At 44.3% G+C, this 22,288-nt stretch overlaps 1 protein-coding gene across 1 annotated transcript; it reads left to right on the top strand.

The window, feature by feature from the left end:
* Window positions 1-465: 465 nt before the first annotated feature.
* castor1 (cytosolic arginine sensor for mTORC1 subunit 1) lies at window positions 466-22,085 on the top strand. The gene is made up of 9 exons (XM_018740484.2): window positions 466-644; window positions 4,088-4,158; window positions 10,571-10,764; window positions 12,795-12,930; window positions 16,551-16,674; window positions 18,089-18,199; window positions 18,336-18,418; window positions 19,452-19,546; window positions 20,842-22,085. Exons 1-9 carry the CDS (start codon window positions 532-534, stop codon window positions 20,911-20,913), a joined length of 999 nt encoding a protein of 332 aa, XP_018596000.2. The 5' UTR covers window positions 466-531; the 3' UTR covers window positions 20,914-22,085.
* The last annotated feature ends 203 nt before the right edge of the window (window positions 22,086-22,288 follow it).

Genomic DNA, 22,288 nt, shown 5'->3' with positions numbered 1-22,288 from the left:
TCCGAAGCAAGAAGATGAACGCAGAGTAAGTGTACGCCTTTTCAATCCTTTCATTATGTCACGAAGTTCCACCTTAGAGACGCTTTCCATTATTTCTTCTCGACACATTATCCCCGCTATTCGTCCTTTCGCTGTGAGCAGATCTTTTCGCCAGTGTCACTCGTCGCGTGGCGGCGGCGTCCACATGTGCGCGTGCAGGGAGCGCGCCTCTCAGCACTGTGCTCGTACCCCTTTAAGGCCGAGGGGGGCGGACTGTGACACACGCGGCCGTCTCTCCAACCCCAGTCCAGCGCTCAAATTGCGTCTTCTCTCTTTTTGTCTTCATCCTTTAGCGGTGCACAAAACGGCCAGAGAGGCATCGGCAGGCGAGGAGCTCAGCACTCGGGAATGAAAAAAAAAAAAAAAAACAACAACAACAACATACTCCTGTACTCCGGTCCTCGCTCACGTCCCGGACTCGAATGAATGTCTGTGAGTTCGTGCGCGGAGTGTTGATTTCCCCCCACGCTACGGCGCTTGTTTACCGCAGACATGGACCTGCACATTCTCGAGCACAGGCTCAAAGTGACGAGCATCGCCAAGCAAGGGCTCTTCGTCTTCACGCACCCGCTCATCAAACTCATCTTCCTCCGCAGCAGGACGAGGTAACGGCTCGATCGATGAGCGCGCCCGCGTCTTCAGCCCTGACTTGCTAACCGTAACCGACCGCCTGATTGATTCATCATTCTGCAACTTCATGTGACACAGCCCGTCCCCACGGACTCGCAGCGGTCCGTAAAATGAAATAAAGAGAAATAGTATGTTTGTCAGCTGGTAGCGGCCCGAGGCATAGCTTAGGGCGCGCGCGCGGTCTTCTCGAACGGAGCGGGATAGTTCATTATTATACAGTACTGTACGGGGGGCACGTTCATCCAGTTCGTGCTGCAACTTCACTTGAAGACTTGTCTTGCACACGCGCGTTCTCGAGATCTACAGACTACAGGACAGCAGGAGGAGTGCACGCGAAGACGGCGGGCCGCCAGTGGTTGTACATGACGGTAGAGAAGACCCAAATCAAATGAGGCGTTTCGATACACATACGTGATACGAGTCCGTCTTCTGTTAATTAGGTTGGCATAGCGGGACCGCACTGTGTGCGCGCCCAGCTCTGAAGTTAAAGTAACTTAAAGTGCGTCCGCGTGCCCTTGCTTTCGGTCACTAACGTTTTGTAGTGTGGGAAAAGTGCCCTGGAAACGGCGCTGATTCACCGTTTCGTTCGTGTTAGTTGCGTCTCACACATCATTTTGCCCTTTGCAATATCTTTAATTGCTGCTTGTGACATGTGTCGGTGACGTCACCGGAAGTGATAAGCAGCTGGGTTCGCGTGGCTGATGTCCTCCTGCTCCCACGCGTTCGCCGAGCGTGTCCAGCCTTGTCTTTGGCTCGCTTTCTATTGTACATTTGTTCCTCTTGTTTTTTGTGGCACAAAAATGGACACTCTCAAGTGTGTTTGCCTTGCCTCACTGCGCAAGCAGGCGCGCGCGCTGCACCCGGCAGAGTCCACAGCGCGCATCATGATCAAGTGCCTCCTGTTGTAGTTTTCGCCCTATAATATTTCATTAAAATATGTCTCTGGGAATTCTCAGTTCTTGCACTTGTTGCTTGTTGCCATCAGGCTAACTGGCTTAGTTTTGGAAACTTTTTGGCCAGTAAATGGGACAGCAGGGGGTGTAGTGGTTAGATCAGATGGACCAAAGTTCAGATTTCACCTCCTTCTGTAGTACCCATGATCAAGGTACGTGGCCTGAATTGACACAGTAAAAATTGCCCAGCTGTATAAATGGGTAAATCAGTGTGAGTAGCTGAGCACTGTAAGTCACTTTGGAGAAAAGAATTAAAGGAATAAATAAAAGTGCAAGGGTGGCTTCACAAGCTTCTTGCCTTTCAGAGATGATTGATTCCATGTGCTGCTTCAGCATTCTTGTGCTCTGCTTTCAGGTTACTCCAGTTCTTTGTGCAGGTGGATGTCTCTAGTTCCTCGTGTATGACCCATATCTACCACGGTAATGTCAGGGAGGGGCTGCGAATGGTGGATCTGCTTTGTTGCCAATGAATGTTACTACTGCCTGCTGTTTGCTGCTCCACACCTGTGCTGGGTTTACACCAGGCTTTCAGGGTCCGTTCTTGAAGAGTTGCACGTCAGCCTTTTGAAACAAGTCGTCGCCAATCCTCATTGCCCACTTGTGCAAGCCAATGGTTTTCTCTGGCAGCAGTGCAGGATGACACAGCTGTGAGTAAAGCGCTAGTTTACCACAGCTCTAAAAGTGGTACTCTGCTTCTATTGCATGTGTACTTAGATTATTATTTTTGAATTCCATACCTGAAGTTTTGCTTTTGGTTAAACTCTGCATGTGACAGCAATGTTTTTTTTATATTTTGTTCTGTGTGCTGCTGGCTTTATTTTGCCAGTGTGTGTTGTTGTTGTTGTTGTTGTTGTTGTTGTTGTTTTTCAGCAAGTTTTGTTCGCCTTTTGATGACTCATGTGCCTTTGTTTAACAAGTGACACTGACTGGTATGAACCATTGTGTAACCATTGCATTGCTCTCCAGGAGGTTTTAACACCTTTCTTTCAGTGGGTTGAGTTTGCCTGTGGGAACCCTGTAAGCACAGATCCTACCCGTGTGTCATCCTACATTATCAAGTTCAAGTGGATTTTTATTGTCAGTCCCCTATATACCTTGTGTACAGTGGAACGAAATGCCATTTCTCCAGGGACCATGGTGCAGCACAGAACAGTACGCAGGACTAAATAAAGTGCAAATACACAACAGTGTGAGACGAGTGCAGGACAATAAATATAATATACAGAACAAATACACAAGACAACAAATTCACAGGGCATGGGCTGTAAACTAAACCGTTTTGTAGTGTAGCAGCAATAAGTATTATTCATTGGAAACGAATCTTATGACGGATCGAGTATAATTTGTAAACCTGGAGTCCGTATACCATTTACCTGTATTATAAACAAATAAAATATGTAAACAAATATTACACATGCTTTAAGGTGGATAGGTTTTTGGGACGGGGGGGAACAGACACAAGTTGGTCTTGTATAGCATTTGCTTTGTACCACTTTTTATTCGAGCAGCGCTGAAGAGGTGAGCTGACAGTCGGTTGCCGTTTGTTGTAATGCACGCAGCACACAAACAGGAAATACTCCCACCGTGCCTCTTTCTGTCAGGAAGTGCTGGTCTGTTTGCAGGAAGTGCAGATCTGGGGAGAGGTGAGAGGTTAAGGGGAAGTGGGTGGGTAGCAGAGCACAATGGCCCGTAGAATAGGTTGAAGCAGGTTCGGCCCGCTGGTGCTCCTTTTTTCTTCACTGCTGCTGTCCACCTCCTGGGGTCCCCTTGGCGTTTACCGAGTGGCAACCGAGACGAGGAATTGACTTCCACAGCAATAGAGCTCAACTCCAGGGGCGTCAGGTCTGAGCGCTGCACTTCTCACAGCCTTTTCTACAGTAATACATGGAGAATTTAAGACTTTTTTTCTAAAGTTTCAATTATTAGATATTATTTGGCAATATTTTTATCTGTTTACATAGGGTTTTACAAACCAAAAAAAAATTCAGCATGGCTTGCTTCCTCCTGTGTTTTGGTTTAACCAAGAAAAGCAAACTCGGTTTTCATCTGAAGTATGTTATATGCAGTTTAAAACTGCAGCTGAGCCTTTTTTTACTGAATCAGTTCAGGGCAAGTACCTTGATCAAGGGTACTGAAGCAAGAGGTGGGATTTGAACCTGGGTCTCTTGAGTGCAAAGGTCCCAGCTCTAACCACCATGCCACCTGCTGACCCAAAAGCACACCTCCCTTTTAGGGAAGGATATTTTGTAGTCAAAGTGCTCATTTAGTGTATGAGAAGAAATGGAGATCATTGAGATTAGCAAATGTAGACAGATATGGACAGCACAGTCAACTTTTTTTAAAATTTAATTTCTTTAAGCTTGGTGCTCCCCTGTCAATAATTTCCTGTGGCCTCAGCCAAAGCAGTCTTTTTCCATTGCCTGTTTTCAGTGTCTCCTCTTTGTCCCTGTCTCCCTTTGCCATAGATGCAAGTTTCTGAGCCTGACAGAAACTCCGGAGGACTTCACTTTGGTCCTCGACGAGGAGGGCTTTAAAGGTAAAATGAAAGCGGCCTCAGTTTTAGAACTTGCACCTCAAAATGTTTGCGTTGTTTGCCTTCCAGTATACACTCAGTGCTCTTCTAGTGGGGTCCCATACAGCAAAAAAAAACAAAAAAAAACCCTACAACTTGCAAAAATATATTTTCATACATCAGGCTTATTGTTGAGTGCAGCAGTATTTTTGGTGTTGTGCTCATTTTACTCATACAACAGGTATTTTATTCACTGACTGTTTCATTCTTCAAAGCACCTGGACATTGTGCTTCTATAAGAAATCCTGCTACTGTATACATCCTAGTCCCTGTCACTGAAAGCCTCAGCCACTTATATCATTTAAGGTAAATCTATCATAAGAAATGACACATTCACTAATATTGGTAATTAATTTCGCTGAGATTTTTCTTCAGACCCCCTTACACTGATTTTCCCCATATATACAACTGTGTAATTCTTACTGTACCTGGTACCTTGCCTAGGGGTACTACAGGAGGAGCAGTGATCAAACATGTTCTCTGTAGTAACACTACACAGCCCCTCTTGCCCTGTGGTGTCTGCCTGCCTTGCACAGTGAAAGACATAGGAACTTTATTGTGAACTGCATTTTGTAGTATGTATTATAAACATCCATCAGCTAAGTTATCACAATGTCTTTGTCCAAGCTGCTTCCTGCCCCGCACCCTCTGCTTCCTGGGAACACTCTGGTTAAGCAGCACTTATATATGGCACTGTTTGAAAGTACAGTATGTGAATTCCTCGTCTCCCTTAGTTCTACCACAGCTTTGTTATTTAATCAGAAGCAGTCTCGTTCTTTTAATATAATAGGTGTGTGGTGACCAGTTCCCTATGTTGGTTTAGAGGAAATCATGCCCGTAGTAGGAAAAATGGAGGCAGTACAAGTAAAAAATAAGTGAAGCCCAAGTTGCATTAGTTAAACCAATTAGGTAGGTAGTAAGGGGTGTAAATCATAGTCATTTATTCATTTCATGTTTATTCCCAGATTTACATTTTAAGTTTATTTTGACATTTCAATGTTTTATACAGCAATAATGATCATTCCTGGAAGTATCCAGTTCACATACTTCCAGATGCGCGCGCGCACACACACACACACACACACACCCACCATCTGAAACCGCTTGTCCCACATGGGGTCGCAGGGAGCCGGAGCCTAACCCAGCAACACAGGGCATAAGGCTGGAGGGAGAGGGGACACCATTCCGTCGCAAGGCATCCCAAGCGGGACTCGAACCCCAGACCCACCAGAGAGCAGGAGCTGGTCCTACCCACTGCGCCAACCCCCCACCTATTTACAGGCAGCACTGTATAATTCAATTTACAGTATTTTTATAGAGCGCTCTTGTCATACAGTGACAGAGTGCTGAATACAGGCATTAGACAAATACATAAAACAAATCTTAATGACTATAATGAATGTATGACTGAAATTACAACAGTAAAAGACTGAAAATAACTGGTATTATAAGTTTGAAAGAGATGAGTTTTGAGACCCTTCTTAAATGCAGAAACGGGTTCAGCAGTTCAGTGAGTGAGCGAGAGAGAGATCATTTCACCACATTGGAGTCAAAACCAAAAACATTTGTGCTTTTCATGTTGGACCTTTCCTGTGTAGGACTACTCAACAGGAAAAGATTGAGCAGCATACATTTATTGAAAAGGGTGGGGGGAAAAACATTAATGCACTGAAATATTGCTGCACAAGACCGCCAACCCTGACGCATTACAGTCCAGTTCCCCTAACCCTCCACCTGTTTCCTAAGTCACTTCCAGCATGGACAGTCTTTGTTTTTGGAGGGTCCTGCTTTGTGGCAGGATGAGCAGTGCAGGCTGCATGTTGGTGTACCCAACCGCTACTCACACCTATCAACGCTGCTGTTTTGGCTCAATAGTGTGCATTGACTTTAACACAGGATGCAGAACTCTATGTGTAATGACTGTATGGAATGTGGCATACTATATGCTGCTTCCTTGGATTGTGAAGGTTTAAATTAGAAATGTAAATATCCTAGTGGTTTTCTGCTTATGCATTTCTTCTTGTCTATTTTAGGCTATTTCAGTAATAAGACAAAACAGTCAGCAGTAAGTAGAAGTTTGTGGAGACATGATATTTTCAGTTATTTTAAATTATTTTTAATAATGTATCTTGAAGTTAATAAAACAGAAGCTAAAGTAATTTGTATGCCATATTTATTATCGCTGCGTCCAGGACTTTTACAGTTAAATACCCAGACAATAAGAAGATATACATACATGCATCTCTACTATTTATTGGTTTTTATAAATGAACTGAAAGTGGTCAGATGCTGATGACTTGTTGCTGATGCTGAGCACTTGTTTCAGTGTAATAAGTCCTCTGATGAGCCATTCACGGTCTCCCCTGCCTCACATGTAGTGTATCAGCTCAGGAAAACTAAATGATAATGATTTTGGTAACCCGTGAAGGGGTGTCTGTATTAAACTTTTATTCACTGTGACATCCTGGGGGTAGTGTTCCCATGCGAGCCCCGGGTGGCCGGGCAGCCCACATAACCCATCAAGGCTCAGCCCAAAAAAGGCAACATGGAGGGGCATGCGGACCCACCATCTGCAAGGCCCAACATGGGGGTTGGGTGCAATGCCTCTTAGGAAGCAGGAGGGGGCAGGGTGGTGCGTCACAGACCCTTGTGGCAGAAACTGGCTCTTGGCACATGGAATGTGACCTCATTGGGGAAAACGGAGCCAGAACTGGTGTGGGAGGTTGAGAGATACCAACTAGATATAGTTGGATTCACCTCAGTTCACAGTGTTGGTTCTGGAACCAAAGTCCTCAATAGGGGGTGACCTCTCTTCTGCTCAGGAGTTGCGTCAGGCGGGTGCGGAAATACTCACAAGCTCCCAGCTGGCTGCCATACAGTTGGAGTTTGTCCCGGTGGATGAGAGGGTTGCCTCAATACGACTTAAGGTCGCAGAGAAGAAAACTTTTGACTGTTGTGTGTGCTTATACACCAAACAGCAGTTCAGAGCATTCAACCTTCTTGGAGCGAGTGGATGGGGTTATGGATAGGGCCCCACCTACAGACTTTATAGTCCTGCTGTGGGACTTCAGTGCTCATGTTGGCAATGACTGGGAGATCTGGAGTGGGGTGATTGGGAAGAACGGCTTGCCCGATCTAAACCCAAATGGTGAAATGTTATTGGACTTCTGTGCTAGCCATGGTTTGTCCATAACAAACACCATGTTTGAACACAAGGATGTTCATAAGTGTACTTGGTACCAGAGCTCCTTGAGCCAAAGCTCAATGATTGACTTTGTAGTTGTTTCATCTGACTTGAGGCCACATGTTCTGGACAGTTGGGTGAAGAAAGGCGCTAAGATGTTAACCATCACCATCTGGTGGTGAAGTGGATCAGATGGTGGGTAAAAAAATTGAGAGGCAGACCCAAGCGCTGTCAAGACTGTCAGAGGCCCATTTCCGGAATGATTTTAACTCCCACCTCTGTGAGAAATTCTTCCATGTCCCAGAGAAGGTAGGGGACATGGAGTCTGAATGGACCCTGTTCAAAACCTCCATTGTGGAAGCAGCCAGGTGGAGCTGTGACCAAAAGCTTGTGGGTGCCAGTCACGGCAGCAACCCAAGAACCCACTGGTGGACACTGGTGGTGAGGGAAGAAGCCGTCAGGCTGAAGGAGGCCTTTAAGGCCTGGTTGGCTCTGGGGACTCCTGACTCAGCAGATAAGTACTAGCAGGCAGAAAGGTGGCATTGGATGCAGAAGCAAAATCCAGAGCATGTGAGGAGTTTGGAGAGGCCATGGAAAATGATTTTTGGTCAGCCTCAAAGAGGTTCTGGAGAACCATCCAACAGCTCAGGAGGGGTCGGAGGAGCTTTGGTCAAGCTGTGCTCAGCAAAGGTGGAAAAGCTCTGACCTCATATGAGGACATTATGGGGAGGTGGAAGGAGCACTTTAAGGAACTCCTAAACCCGAGACATATGCCTCTCTTACAGAAGTCAGGGCCAGAGGTTTCCAGGGTATCAGAGTCCATTTTACTAGTGGAAGTCACTGAGGTAGTTGGAAAGCTCTGCAGTGCCAAAGCACCCGGGGTGGATGAGATTTGCCCGGGGCTGCTTAAGGCCCTGGATGTTGCATGGACCTCGGAGACAGTGCCTTTGGATTGGCAAACTGTGGTGGTGGTCCCTATCTTCTTTAACAAAGGGGAACAAAGAGTGTGTGCCAACTATCAGGGTGTCATACTTCTCAGCCTCCCTGGGAAGCTCTATGCTAGGGTGCTGGAAAGGAGGCCCAGCCGATAGTTAAACCTCAGACTGAAGAGGAACAGTGCAGATTCTGTCCTGTTCGTGGAACAGTGGACAAGCTTTTTCACCCTCTTGCAGATAATTCAGGGGGGGTGTGAGTTTGCTAATCCAGCCTACATGTCTATTGTGGACTTGGAGAAGGCTTACGACAGTGTTCCCCAAGAAATTCTGTGGGAGGTGCTTCAGGAGTTTGTGGTGCCGGGGCCACTGCTGCGGGCCATTTGGTCTCTGTATGCACAGAGCGAGAGCTGTGTCTGCATACTTGGCATTAAGTCAAGCCCATTCAATGTGGTTGTTGGACTCCGCCAAGGTGCAGCTGAGGTCAGGAGGGCATTCTATGTGGGGTCCGGAACGGATGATGATGATGTCCTTTTGGCACCATCGCATGGATGCCTCCAGCACACGCTGGAACAGTTTGCAGCCAAGTGTGAAGCAGATGGTATGAGGATCAGCACCTCCAAGTCTGAGTCCATGGTTCACTCACAAAAAATGATGGCATGTCCCCTCCAGGTAAGGGGAGAAAATTTGCCCCAGGTGGAGGAGTTCAGGTATCTTGGGGTCTTCTTCCCTCACTCATGAATAAGGGAGGGTGAGATCAGCTGCAGACTGGGAGCAGCGGCAGTAGTAGTGAGGTTGCTGTACCAGACTATAGTGGTGAAGGGGATGCTGAGCCATAAGGCAAAGCTCTTTATTTACCAGTTGGTCCATGTCCCTACTCTCACTTATGGTCATGAATTCTGGGTAATGACTGGAAGAATAAGATCATGGATACAAGCGACTGAAATGAGTTTTCTCCGCAGGGTGGTGGGACTCACTCTTTATGACAGAGTAAGGAGTTCAGCCATCTGGGAGGAACTGAGTAGAGCTGCTACTCCTGTGTATTGAGAGGAGCCAGTTGAGGTGGTTCGGGCATCTGGTAAGGATGCCCCTTGGCCGCCTCCCTTTGGAGATTTCCCAGGCATGGCCAACTGGGACAAGACCCCGAGGTTGGCCCAGAACTCACTGGAAAGATTATATGTCCCAGTTGGCCTGTGAGCGGCTAGGGATCCCCCACGTTGAGCTGGAGGAAGTTGCGAGGAACAGGGACGTCTGGGCTTCTCTGCTCTCGCTATTGCCATCGCAACCCTTGTAGGCCAAGCAGGCAAGAATGGATGAATCGTTGTGACATAGTGGTTGGGTTTGCAAATAAACTAGGTTATGAACACAATGAAATACTTTTTTACAATCCTTCATATTTAAAATGGGGCTGGAACTGTGGTTTGAATGGCACAAACAAATGAGCCCAAATTCGAGTGTCTCCGGAATTGTAGGAGGGCTGAGTGACGTCACTTCTGGGGAAAAATAAATGTTAATATCTCAAAAACAGCAATGGCACAAATTCTGATTTTCATGAAACAAATGTAGCACTAGCGAATCATGACTCCCCCCCCATTAGTGCTGTTTGTAGGTGGGTAGCATGGCAGATTTGGCCTGTGCCTGCTCTTTGGTGGGTCTGGGGTTCAAGTCCCTCTTGGGCTGCCTTGCGACAGACTGGTGTCCTGTCCTGGGTGTGTCCCCTCCCCCTCCAGCCTTGCGCCCTGTGTTGCCGAGTTAGGCTCCAGTTCACCGCGACCTGCTCAGGAGAAGCGGTTTCAGACTGTGTGTGTGTGTGTGTGTGTGTGTGTGTGTGTGTGTGTGTGTGTGTGTGTGTGTGTGGAGGAGCAGCTTCATGGAGCTAAATTGAGGCACCTCTGTTGGAAACTTGAGCACCTAGCATTGTGTAAAGTATTTCTGTTTCCTGTTTTATTTAATAGAAGTGTTTTTCAATGAAGGTGCTGTCATATCAGTAATTTTGACTTGACTCTTATATTTAAAAAAAAAAAAGATATCCTTTCTTTTATACTGGAACCCATACATGATGAAGCTGAAGTAAGTAAATATAATACCTTTTGCTTTACATCAGATTCTCTATTTGTCCACTTTCCGATACGTGAGTAGATTTCATCAGTTCATCTGTTAGACTTGTCTGAGAGGTGCATGGAGTTTTTTTGAGGAAGCAATATAAATTTGGCTAGGGCTCTCACAGATTATCATACATGACTGGCTCTGACCCATGCAGAGCTCCCATGCTCCGAGTATCTTCAAGTGGAGGACTCCATGTGGCTGGCCCTCAATGTGGTTTCCAACGGGCATGCCTCTAGCAGCTCCCAGGCTGTGGGCGTCACCAAGATCGCCAAGTCGGTCATTGCCCCCCTGGCTGAGCAGCATGTCTCCGTCTTCATGCTCTCCACCTACCAGACTGACTTCATTCTGGTGAGTTTCTAGCCTGTTGCAGAAGTTTCCATACGTAGTTTGATAGTGCAGTGAACTTTTTGCGTTACATCTTAATTACTGAAAAATAGAATTGTTATAGATGATAGACTCTATATTCATAAAATGTAGTTACAGTGTCAATTTCAAGCAAGCCATAGTGTAAGAACTCTTGACCTGAAGTAACTTGTACAGTGTGCAGTTGAGCACTGGACTCACTGAAACAACCGACCAATGCCAATAAACCACTTGTCCCAAGCGGTGAGCTGGAGCCTATCCCAGAGATACTGGGCACAAGGCTAAAGGGGTGGTGGCGGGGGTGGCACACCCTGGACGGGATGCCAGTCTATCGCAGGGCCACAACTAGTTACCCAGCCACACAGCCAGGCGAAGGTACTAGAGCAATTGCAGTGCAAGCACCTTGCTCAAGGGCCCTACAGCCAGAGGCGGGGATCGAATCGGCAACCTTCAGAGCCAAAGGCAGCCGCTCTAACCACAATGTCACCAGACACTCCATGTCACTGAAAGAGCCCAGCTCAATATTACTGTATAGCAGCAGAACTTAATTCTGGCTTTTGAACCTGCAGACCTGATCACAGATCATCCCTTGGCTGCTTTGCTCTTCCTTACATGGAGCTCGTGTCATGTTGCTACAGCTGGGGCCGCATAACGTGTTCTTTTGTGTATATGTGTTCTCGTCCACTCGGGTGGGACATAGAAAGTATTCAAAGCCTCAGTGGAAGAGAATCAGTTGAGATGTTGCAATACAGACTGGAAAAATAGAGTTCCAGCAACGCGTGGTTAATCTGTAACAGCGGAACATGTTATAGCGCATGTTGACCTCTGAAGAAGTGTGTCTGTCAGGGCAAAGTTTAGTGTCATTTGCTCTACTGCCATCGCCAGTCGATGTTTCTCACTGATTCACCTTAATCTCCAGGCCTTGTACCCTACTTTTATCCACTGGTACTGTGCATACAGTACACATGCTGCTTAATATAGCAGAATGGTGTGTCTCCTGTCCTCAGTCTTGAGCCCCCCACCCTGGGACACACTGTGGATGTGTTGGCATTGCATATTATGATCTATATTGCATTTGATGACATGGGATGTGGCACAACAGGTAGAGCTGGTGTCTTACACCTCCTGAGTTGATTGCTGGGTGTGAGGTTTGAGTCTAACTTGGTGTGTGTGGCAGAAGGTGCTGGCAAACCACTTCTGTTACTCTTTTACCTTGGAAACCATGCAAATGGAGTGCCAATGAGTTGAGGATGACTTGTATCGACTGTTGCAGTGTTTTATCATAGTTTTTAAAATTTCCTCTAAAATATATGTAATATATATAGCACTAAGGCACAATTGGTGATGTTGTCTTTAAAGCTGCTGCCTTCCACTCCAAAAACCTACGTTCAAGTCCTACAACCTGGTATAGTACCCTTGAGTGAGGTACCCTAAATTGTTACAGTAAAAATGAGACTTGAATAAATTTGGTAAACACTGTGAGCTGTTTAGGAGAAAGGCACCACATAAGTAAATGTAACAATTCTTTCCTTGTCATCCAAGTAGTACTTTATAATAAAATTTACTAATAACAGCTAGTTATTAGTTGGCTTTGAAGAAGTCACTACTTAATAAATGTCAATGTTTTGTGTGACTCAGCTGTTAAGGCAAATTTAAATTTGGGGAGGAAGAAAGAAAAAACCTAGTGTGCTAAATAAACTCCTAAAGAGAAATTCTCATAACTTGAGTTATGGGATATAGCTGTAGTGTGTTTTTGTTAATCTTTTTTCCCTTCCAAAGCCCATGACGTCTTATCTGTGTTTACTACTCTGCTATAAGTGTGTGTGTGTGTGTGTGTGTGTGTGTGTGTGTGTGTGTGTGTGTGTGTGTGTGTGTGTGTGTGTGTGTTGCTGAGTAGCTGTGCAGCCAACTACTGGCTGTGTGCTGAGCTTCACTGCGGATGTAGTTATGATGAGAAAGTTGAGGACTGAACCAGTGTGGAACCAACTCATGTGCAAAGCGGTCCCATCCTCCAGGTTCGCGAGAAGGACCTCTCAGTGGTCATCGACACCCTGCAGGAGGAGTTCAACATCTACAGGGAGGTTGGTGGAGAATGTGTCCCTGTGCCCAGCCAGGATGTGCACAACGGTTTCCAGAAAAATGGGAAGGAGGGTAAGTGGAGCACTCTATAATTTTAACAATAGGCAGCAGGTTATACAGAGACCAAAGGCATTTTCTTGCAGTGAAAAGACACTGGTTTGAATCCCACCTCCTGTTGTAGTGCCTTTTATTGCGATACTTACCCTGCATTGGTACATGGGTTGTAACTATCTAACTTTAATAATCAAGTCCTCTACTGATTGTCTGGAAAACTAATCAAGCAATTGGATAAAAAAAAAAACTTTTCTATTTTATTAAGCAGCAATAGAAAAATTGTCTTTTACACTTGGGGGTTTTTTAATTATTATTAAACATTTTTTTTTTGTGGTATAATTAAAAAATATAAAGTGAAAATAAAACCTGTTTAGCTGTTAAGGGCTCTATTAGTTACTTACAATTTTAATATATATACTATATATACAGGCAGCCCCTGGATTACAAACAAGTTCCGTTCCTCAGTCTAAGTCGAATTTGTACGCAAGTTGGAACAGTTAGGTATGGTGGGTATCTAATCTCAGTTTGTCAAATGTTTCTTAGTATGTTGTACAGTATATCATGTACCTTTCTATGCATTAAAAAAACATTGAAGAAACACTACCGGTACAACATCTTTAACAATACAGTAATAATAATAGAAAGTAATGATAATAAATGTAACTGCAGTATTTATAATGGGGACAGACATAGAGAATAATAAATGTTACTACAGTATTTATAATGGAGGAGGAGCAAGTGTTTGTGTGTAGCATAAAAAAACATTAAAGAAACATTAGTGTTCGCTTTTCCAATGTTCGTTGGCATTTCACCTTTTTCCAGTCGCTTTATTATTTCCACTTTGGTTTCAATCATGATCATTTTTCTTTTCTTGGATGCATCACCATCACTTGCATCACATTTACGCTTTGGTGCCATGATTATGAGGGTGAAAACAACAAAAAGCCAAATACAGTAACACACAAGACACTTAACGGCAACATGGTCTGTGTCATACTGAGCAGGCAGGAGACTGTGGTAGGTGTGTGTGTGTGTGTGTGTGTGTGTGTGTGTGTGTGTGTGTGTGTGGATCCAATTGCGGGACTTTTGTCGTAGTCAAGGAGGCAATGCAAGTGTCGGGAGCCGTGGACGACAGGAATGGGTCGTTGAGAGTGAGGAGAAGGAGGGGCTTGGAAGGGAAGGACGAGTAGGTTGTCATGGGTTCACTCCAGCGCCGGAGAGACGGGTTTCTCAAATGAGATTCTGCAAACAGGGCCTGCAGGTGCGGTTTCTTTATACCCCGCTGCTCTGATTTCGGGCAAGTACAACGTTCAGGGCAAGATCGTGGGCGTGACAGTCTGACTGAAAAGAACAAAGTCTTTGTCCTACCTTAGGCCCCACGCACCCACAAGCCAACTAACCACTGTAGATGCGCGTCACAAAGTAGCACCTGTTTGTTATTACAAACCACACATACATACGCTGGCTGAAGCAGCTTGTCTTGAGCGGGGTCACGGCGAGCCGGAGCCTAACCCGGCAACACAGGGCACAAGGCTGGAGGGGGAGGGGACACACCCAGGACAGGACACCAATCCGTCGCAAGGTACCCCAAGCAGGACTCGAACCCCAGACCCACCAAAGAGCGGGACCTGACCAATCCCACTGTGCCACCACACCCCCGTTATTCCAAACCATTGTATGAAACTCATTTTTAATATAGTAGGCTTTACATTTACATATATTCATTTTGCAGACACTTTTCTGTAAAGACATCTCATAGAAAATACAATGTGTTAATTATATAAGCACTTAGATACAGACACGTGATTAAGTACAGTTATTTTCTGTCCACCATATGAACCAATGTTCATCGCACAAGTAGCTGTATAAAACTTTGTCTGAATATTGATGATTCCTAATCACCTTCCTAGTTTTTTTTTTTTTTTTTTTTTTTTTTTTTTTTTTTTTTTTTTTCCTTCTTCTTTTCAAACGGAGGTGGTTTGTAACGACCGGTTGTACGTAAGTTGGAAGTTTATAACTTGATCACTCAAGATGGCAGCATGCATGGACGCAGCAGCTTGGTACTTCCATAAACTATAATTTCGTTGTATTGCACAGCAGTACATGACAAAGTCTTCAATCCAGCTCAATTGGGGACTGGCTGTATTTACTGAAATCCCATAAATACCCAAAAATGTCAAATTACTTTCTAAGGTAGAGACAAAATGTAAGTCATAGCAGAAATAAAATATTGCTTTGCGTATTTCCTTGTTCCAAGTTTTACCTGGAGCAGAAAGCAGTGCAGCCAATTTGACAAGTTGTGATTTTAGTAGTAAAAATTTTAGTAATTTTAAGAATAAAGTATGCCTTACAGCAGCATGTGGTTTCGATGAACAATAAAGTGTTTTCTTGGAAGGGTTTTTGGAATTTAGGGGCAAAAACCAATGGCTAAGCAGGTGAGAACAACAAGAGAACAGAACACACATACATATATACATACATACATACGTACATACATCTAAGTTGCAGTGGCAGTTTTCAGACCTGCAGAAGGTACAGTATCACCCAGGGCTGTGCCAGCATGTGGAGTGGCAATACAGGGAGCACACATTCCTGAATCTCTCCACCCACGTGTTCCTGTCACATACGCAGCATCAGCTTTTGGTGGAATAGGAGTCGCTATCCACTCAGCCCGCTGTTCATTGTTCAAGCGTGCATAATGATAATGAACAATTGAACATGGCTTTGAGGCAGAAAATTTGAATTGGGATGTTAATCAAGTACTTGAAGCATTAGCTAAATGTTTGAATAACAATAAAGTGACGGATTATCTTGAAATAGTTTGCCACAAGCAATTTGCTTAAAGTTAATGCCATGGCTTACTCTTAAATGTAATTTCTTATGTGAAAATGTTGTTGGAGATAGTATATATGAATATATATACTGTATATAGTACTGTGCAAAAATCTTAGACACTTAGATGTTTCACAAAAATGTTTTAGATGGTTATTTGTCTTCTGCATTAGTGTCAATGGGAAAGAGCATATTTTAGATTTCCAAGCATTCCTTTTGCAAAAAGTTACAGTATTACAGTAAAGGGTTTTGTATGTCGTTAAAGCACGCACGCACGCTGTCTGAGACCACTTGTCTCAAGTGGGGTCGTAGTGAACCGGAGCCTAACCCAGCAACACAGGGCACAAGGCTAGAGGGGAAGGGAACACACCCAGGATGGGATGCCAGTCCATCGCAAGGCACCCCAAACAGGACTCGAACTCCAGACCACCAGAGAGCGGAATCCGGCCAAGCCTGCTGCGATCCCACTCGGGACAAGTGGTTGTTGACAATGGATGGTTACTGAGCTTTGTAGGAAGTTTATTAAGAGTCTTATTTTTGGATGCATTCTCATCTTACAGCTTTTTTTCCCCCCAACCAAGTGCCTAAAACTTTTACACAGTTGTGTGTGTGTGTGTAGAGACATATGTCAATAATTTAGCGTAACACAGGTTCATTGGAGAGATGTGTATCTGACAGGCTGTTGCCACTCATTCCTGTTGTTCTCAGCATTCATGACAGCTGGCTGCTTCGACATGCTCCACCAGTGAAATGATCCCTGGGCTCTGCTTTGACAAAACACTCCTGTACCCCTGTTCTTTTCACAGCTACTAAAGCCACTGTCCACCCGGTGCTGAGCCCTTTGAATAAGTTTTGTGTGATGAGCTTGGATCCAGACACCCTTCCGACCATTGCTACCACCCTCATTGATGTACTCTTCTACTCCAGCAGGTCAGACTCGATACAGCCAGACTGAGTTTATGTGGGGTCTTCAGAGAAATGCATGGGAGGGGGGGTCATCTGTTTTCTTTTTATTAATTTTATTTTTATGTTAATTTGTATTACTTAAATTGACAGTTTTATTTTTTAGTAGTGTTGTGATAATCTAGAGGTTTCCCTTTCTTGAAAGCCAAAGTACTTCTTTACATTTATTCGCTTAGCAGATGCTTTTCTCCAAAGCGACTTACAACGGATACTATGTAGTGTTACTAGCCCACGCATCTTATTAACTAAGGTGACTACATTGCTAGATACGCTACTTACAAGGGGTTACTCATCCATGCATCAGTGAAACACACTCTCTCTGTCACTCACTCACACACTATGGGGAAACCTGAACAGCATATCTTTGGACTGTGGGAGGAAACCCATGCAGACATGGGGAGAACATGGAAACTCCACACATTCTGAGCGGAGATCGAATCTACGTTCTCTCGCACCACCCAGGCGCTGAGACAGCAGCGCTATTCGCTGTACCACTGTGCCGCCATGAAATTAATTTCTTGAAATTAATATTTAATAAAGGAAGACTGCAATGATTCCTGTTATACATATGTGAAACTTTGTCCGTTCTTGTTAAAAATGTCAGTGTTCGCAGCAATTTGGGTAATTGGTAACACATTTTGCTCTTAGTATTTGGCAGGATTTGTTAAATACTCAGACTGTATGAAACATTTTGGCAAGATGTATAAAGAGCAAAGTAATTTATTTTTATTTAAATGACAGAATATTCCATTAGAGAATGAAGTTGATTCTCGTTCAATTTTATTTCCGTCTGACTTGTCATCCGGCAGTTGTGCTGCACGACTACAGTCGGCAAAGCGTGGTCTTTCCAATAGCAGGGCAGTAGTAAATTAAGTGTATTTTGAGTATTCAGCCGGCTGGAACACGTGACACAAACCACTGACAACTGACTTGGTCGTTCAAAAGAGAAACATTTGGCGTCACCTCGTAAGATTATGATTTTTCAGAGCTTATTTGTGTTAAACCAGGAAAAGTGCGACTGTGCACTCTAATGCGACATGCTCTTCAGCATGTTCCATTTACTACCCAATCACTACCCGGTGATCGTGCAGCAGCTTATAGTCTCTGGAGGAAGAGCTGTACTAAACCAAGTGGTTGTCATTAGGGATTACACAGTAGATCAGCAGCTCATTAAGTGGACTATTGTTTGTCATTTCCTTCAGTGATCATCATCTGATCATTATTATCAGTCTCTGATCATCAGCAGTGATCATTGTGACACATTGTATGCTGTTTAGGCTGTTTTCATTTTTACAGGTTGATTGTTTACAAGTTTTATTAATATTTGATTGCACTCTGCAAACAGTGCCAACACTTTTTCCTCCTACCTCTTTGCTGACAGTTGTAAAGATGCATCCCACTCGAGCCAGGACCTGGACTGCGTCAAGTTCTTCTCCTTCTCCCTGATTGATGGATACATCTCACTTGTCATGGACACAGAGGCACAGAGACAGTAAGGCATCCCATGCCAACCGTGGGCACCTTGAACCCAGGTCCTCTGCTTGCGTGTTCAATACTCCAATCTTTGTGTGTGTGTGTGTGTGTGTGTGTGTGTGTGTGTGTGTGTGTGTGTGTGTATGTACTTGCAGGTTCCCTGCTGACTTGCTGTTCACCAGCTCCTCAGGAGAGCTCTGGAGGATGGTGCGAATCGGGGGACAGCCACTTGGATTTGGTGTGTGCCCCCTCATTTTTGCTGAATTTCCTTTATCTTAGCACTGTTGTGTGTCATTTCACTAAGGCTGTCAGGCTTTGCTGCTTCACACACACACACACACACACACACACACACACACACACACACACACACACACACACACACACATACATTTTCAGAACCGCCTGTCCCATACGGGGTCGCGGGGAACCGGAGCCTACCCGGTAACACGGCGTAAGGCCGGAGGGGGAGGGGACACACCCAGGATGGGTTTGCTGCTTCAAATATTCTCATTTTAACTTCGCTGTTAAAATGCATCTCCGAGAGTGCTTTTAGTTTAATGTCCACTATGTTGTGTGGAGTGATGCCAAAGTGTAACCAGCACTGGCAGATATTGACAGACCCTTTCAATAAATGTGCTGCATCTCAGATGACGACTTGTCATTTTTCAGGTTGAATATAAGCAATGTTCTCTCACAACTTGCGGTACACAGAAGCACATAGTGCTTTTATATGCTGGTACACATTTAACAGAGCACCACTTGTTTTATTCTGTTGTTTTTTGCTGGAACACGCCACTGAAGGAACAGCCTACAGAGCTGAAAACCAAACTGGCAATGTGAACATAATAATATTAGGTGACCCTGGGACTAATCTCCGAAGCCATCGGAAGTTCCATGAGTAGCTGCATGTAGAGTTGAGTCACGTAGGAAATATAAAAGTGGCAGATGGCAGGATGTAGCTGTACAAATAAATATATGTAGCTGTTAAATCAGGACACGTGGATCTGAAAGACCTGAGTTTTTGGGCAAGACTTCTTAACTTTAAAAGAGATTCAGCAGATCTGAGAGACAGAGTGAACTCATTCCACCACATTGGCTCCATTATCAAGAATCTACAAACTTTCAGGTTTTGGGCCTTCTTCAGCAAGTGAAGGCTCTTGATCACCATTAAAGAGAAAGGCATGTTACACAAGCACTTTGACTCAAGTAATGGGGAAGGAGAGAGGAATGCTGAACTGTGACCCTTGTCTCCAACCTTGTGTCCCCAGACGAATGTGGTATCGTGGCCCAGATCTCCCAGCCCCTGGCTAACAGTGACATCTCTGCCTACTATATCAGCACTTTCAGCTTTGACCATGCTCTGGTGAGTCTTCCCCACAGAAGGTTTGCTCGTCACATGTAGGGCAGGCTAGTTAGTGTATCTAGTAAAGTACTTGGAGTAAATACACACACTTCTTGTGAATAGTGAAAACAGAAAGTGGAAGATGCTTTCTGACAAGTTTAAAAATCTACACTTTGCATAGTGGTATCCAGAGAAGCATGAGCAGCATAATGCTCTAAGGGAACTTGAAATATATATTTTTACCACTGGATGGCACTGTGTGTCAGTTGCTCACCCCACCCACCCCCTCACCAAATGCATTTCAGCAAAAATGTTTGTAGTGCACCATAATATTTGTAGTATGTGCATTAAATTTGTTTGCTGATCAGTCTTTGCTTTATAATGTTACAGAACTGTAATTGCTGTATAGTTAAATTCTGACATTCAAAGTAAACTTGGATCGGTTTTCCTGAATTTTTTTTTTTTTTTTTCCTGTGTTGTGAATTATTAGCCCAGGGTTCCTTTCGGTGTTGTAACGCATCATGCTAGTATTTTTAAATATTCTTACACACATTTTCAGAACCGCTTGTCCCATACGGGGTCGCGGGGAACCGGAGCCTACCCGGTAACACAGTTTTATGTAAATGGTTACTTAAACCTGCTGTTTTTTTGGGAGGGAAACAGTCACTAAGTTCTCTGAGTCACAACTGGTAGGCAACAGCATTCTTGGGTTTAGGAGTTGGTGCACCAGTTAAGGTACAAACCAGTAAATGGAAAGTACCCAGTTCAGGCCCCACTAATACATACTACTTTTGTACGTCTGAGCAAGGTACTTGCAGTCCAAGTTACGGCAGTAGAAATGCTCGATCTTTGGATTAACATCACTCGACATCCACATGAGCATGGGTTTGAATCCTACTTCCTGCTGCAGTACCCTGGGTGAGGGTACGTACTCTGAACTGATCCAGCCCTATAAATGAGTACGTCGCACTAAGTAGCATCAGATAAATGAATAAATGTAGCTGTAGGAACAGTGAAAACCAAGGAGGTGGCTGTAAGCAGTCCAGTAGCACATGATGGACAGTATGGACAACAGGGGACAATAGGTCAGGAGCTATGTGGAGCCATGAGGGGATGACCTTTTTTTTTTTTTTTTTTTTTTTTTTTTTTAAATATAAAGTAGCATCTCCTCTATCTGCATTCTAAAGATGATAAAACCAGTAGCTGGGCAACTATACTGTACAGTACTTTCACTTAAAATGTACACAGCAACATTCAATAAAAATGGATGTTTCTTTATCTTTCGTGTGAGATCCTTTGCGAACTGCCCCTTTCAGGTGCCAGAGGAGGACATCGACAGCGTGATCGACATGCTGCAGGAGCAGCGGCAGATGAAGCTGGAGGTGTGATGCCTCCTAGAAAGACGCAGGTGGCATGAGACGCACACTGAAAGGTACCAGGTGTGGTGCTGCTGCATTCGCAGTATTAACCGCAGTCAGAGCAGCCATGGCCTGCAGCAGCCTGAGAAGGGCAGCGAAAAAAGCTTGTAAGACCTCTTCTGCTGGAATTTTCCTCCTCCTCCTCACAGAATGGAACACTACTTCCAAACTGTGTCTTCCAGGGACTTCAGTGTGAAGTGTGATGGGAAGCTGCCCAGTAGTTTTGCCAGCAGCTCTGCAGCTGCTCAAATGATGCCTTGAGACATAACATAATGTGACTGGAGGGAAACTTGCTTAGGAAGGCCCAAGCTCCCAACATCTCGTGTGGGTGGGTGGGGGGGGGGTTTAATAAATTCTTAGTTGCTACTTTTTATGCATGTGTTCTTCGAAACAGACTTTGGGAGCGTTGTCACAATACCTGTTCTTTTAATCAGGCCTTTTAAGGTATGACACTTGATATAGGTGTAGAAAATGGCTTTGCGTGCTCAGTTATAGTAGTCTGAACTTGGACATCTATTCACCACCTACTTGGTGCTTTTTTGTAACAGACTTTTTGAATAAGTTGTAGTACATATTTAAATATAAGGAAATACTTTGATAAAAGATCATAGAAATTAAAGTTCAAGGGTCTTGTGACGTTGCCTACCCCCGTATTTCCTATAAAGCTCTTATTTAAGGTATGGCACTTTCCTCAACCCTCAACAATTCTTTTTTTTTTTTTTATGTAAGCTATGCATTTCACATGCTTTCCTGTTTTTGCAGGAAATTAAGTGTAAAACTGACTATAAGCTATTCCCTCTTCGCTTTTTTTGTCCTGGTTACCCAATTTTGCCGCTTTGCACCCACTGCTGGCAATTTCCTTTCTCACTTTTTCCATCAGGAATTTGCCTCCATTGACAAAAATGAGTCATATGTTGTAAAGAGGTTTGCGGAATGTGAGGTGTACACTCAGTGGCGTCGTTATGGTTTTTCTGCCTCTTGCAGAACGAGAGAGAACCTGCGAACCTTTCCTGTCCTCAGTTTTTCTTAAGCACCCCCCCGTTTCCTCATTTTGGTATCACTGCCTTTTTGTACAGGAACAAAGTATTACTACAGATGTTTGCTAAATGTTTGTTCAATAAAAAAATTTGAAATAAAATGGAGTCTGTCTAAGCCATCTGAAGATGCTGATGCGAGTAAAACATGATCTATTTCCATAACACTGTGTTTATAATGGTTAGTATACTGAATATTTACCCTGCTGTAAAACTTACTGTATTGCATTGCTATTAATACATTATTTTTCCCCTCTTTGTAGCGTTAACCCCTACAGTCTGCATTACGTGAAAGGGCATCTTGTGTGCAG

Source organism: Scleropages formosus, chromosome 12 (genome assembly GCF_900964775.1).
Source record: "Scleropages formosus chromosome 12, fSclFor1.1, whole genome shotgun sequence".
Lineage (NCBI taxonomy): Eukaryota > Metazoa > Chordata > Actinopteri > Osteoglossiformes > Osteoglossidae > Scleropages > Scleropages formosus.
The sequence above is the reverse complement of the archived record's forward strand: the minus strand, read 5'-3'. Positions and strand labels throughout refer to the sequence as shown.

Excerpts from the sequence above, each read along its gene's own strand:
- castor1 (XM_018740484.2), top strand. The coding sequence starts at position 532 with ATGGACCTGCACATTCTCGAGCACAGGCTCAAAGTGACGAGCATCGCC. Across the intron at positions 645-4,087 it reads TTCCTCCGCAGCAGGACGAG|ATGCAAGTTTCTGAGCCTGA; the intron begins GTAACGGCTCGA and ends CCTTTGCCATAG. Across the intron at positions 10,765-12,794 it reads ACCAGACTGACTTCATTCTG|GTTCGCGAGAAGGACCTCTC; the intron begins GTGAGTTTCTAG and ends CCCATCCTCCAG.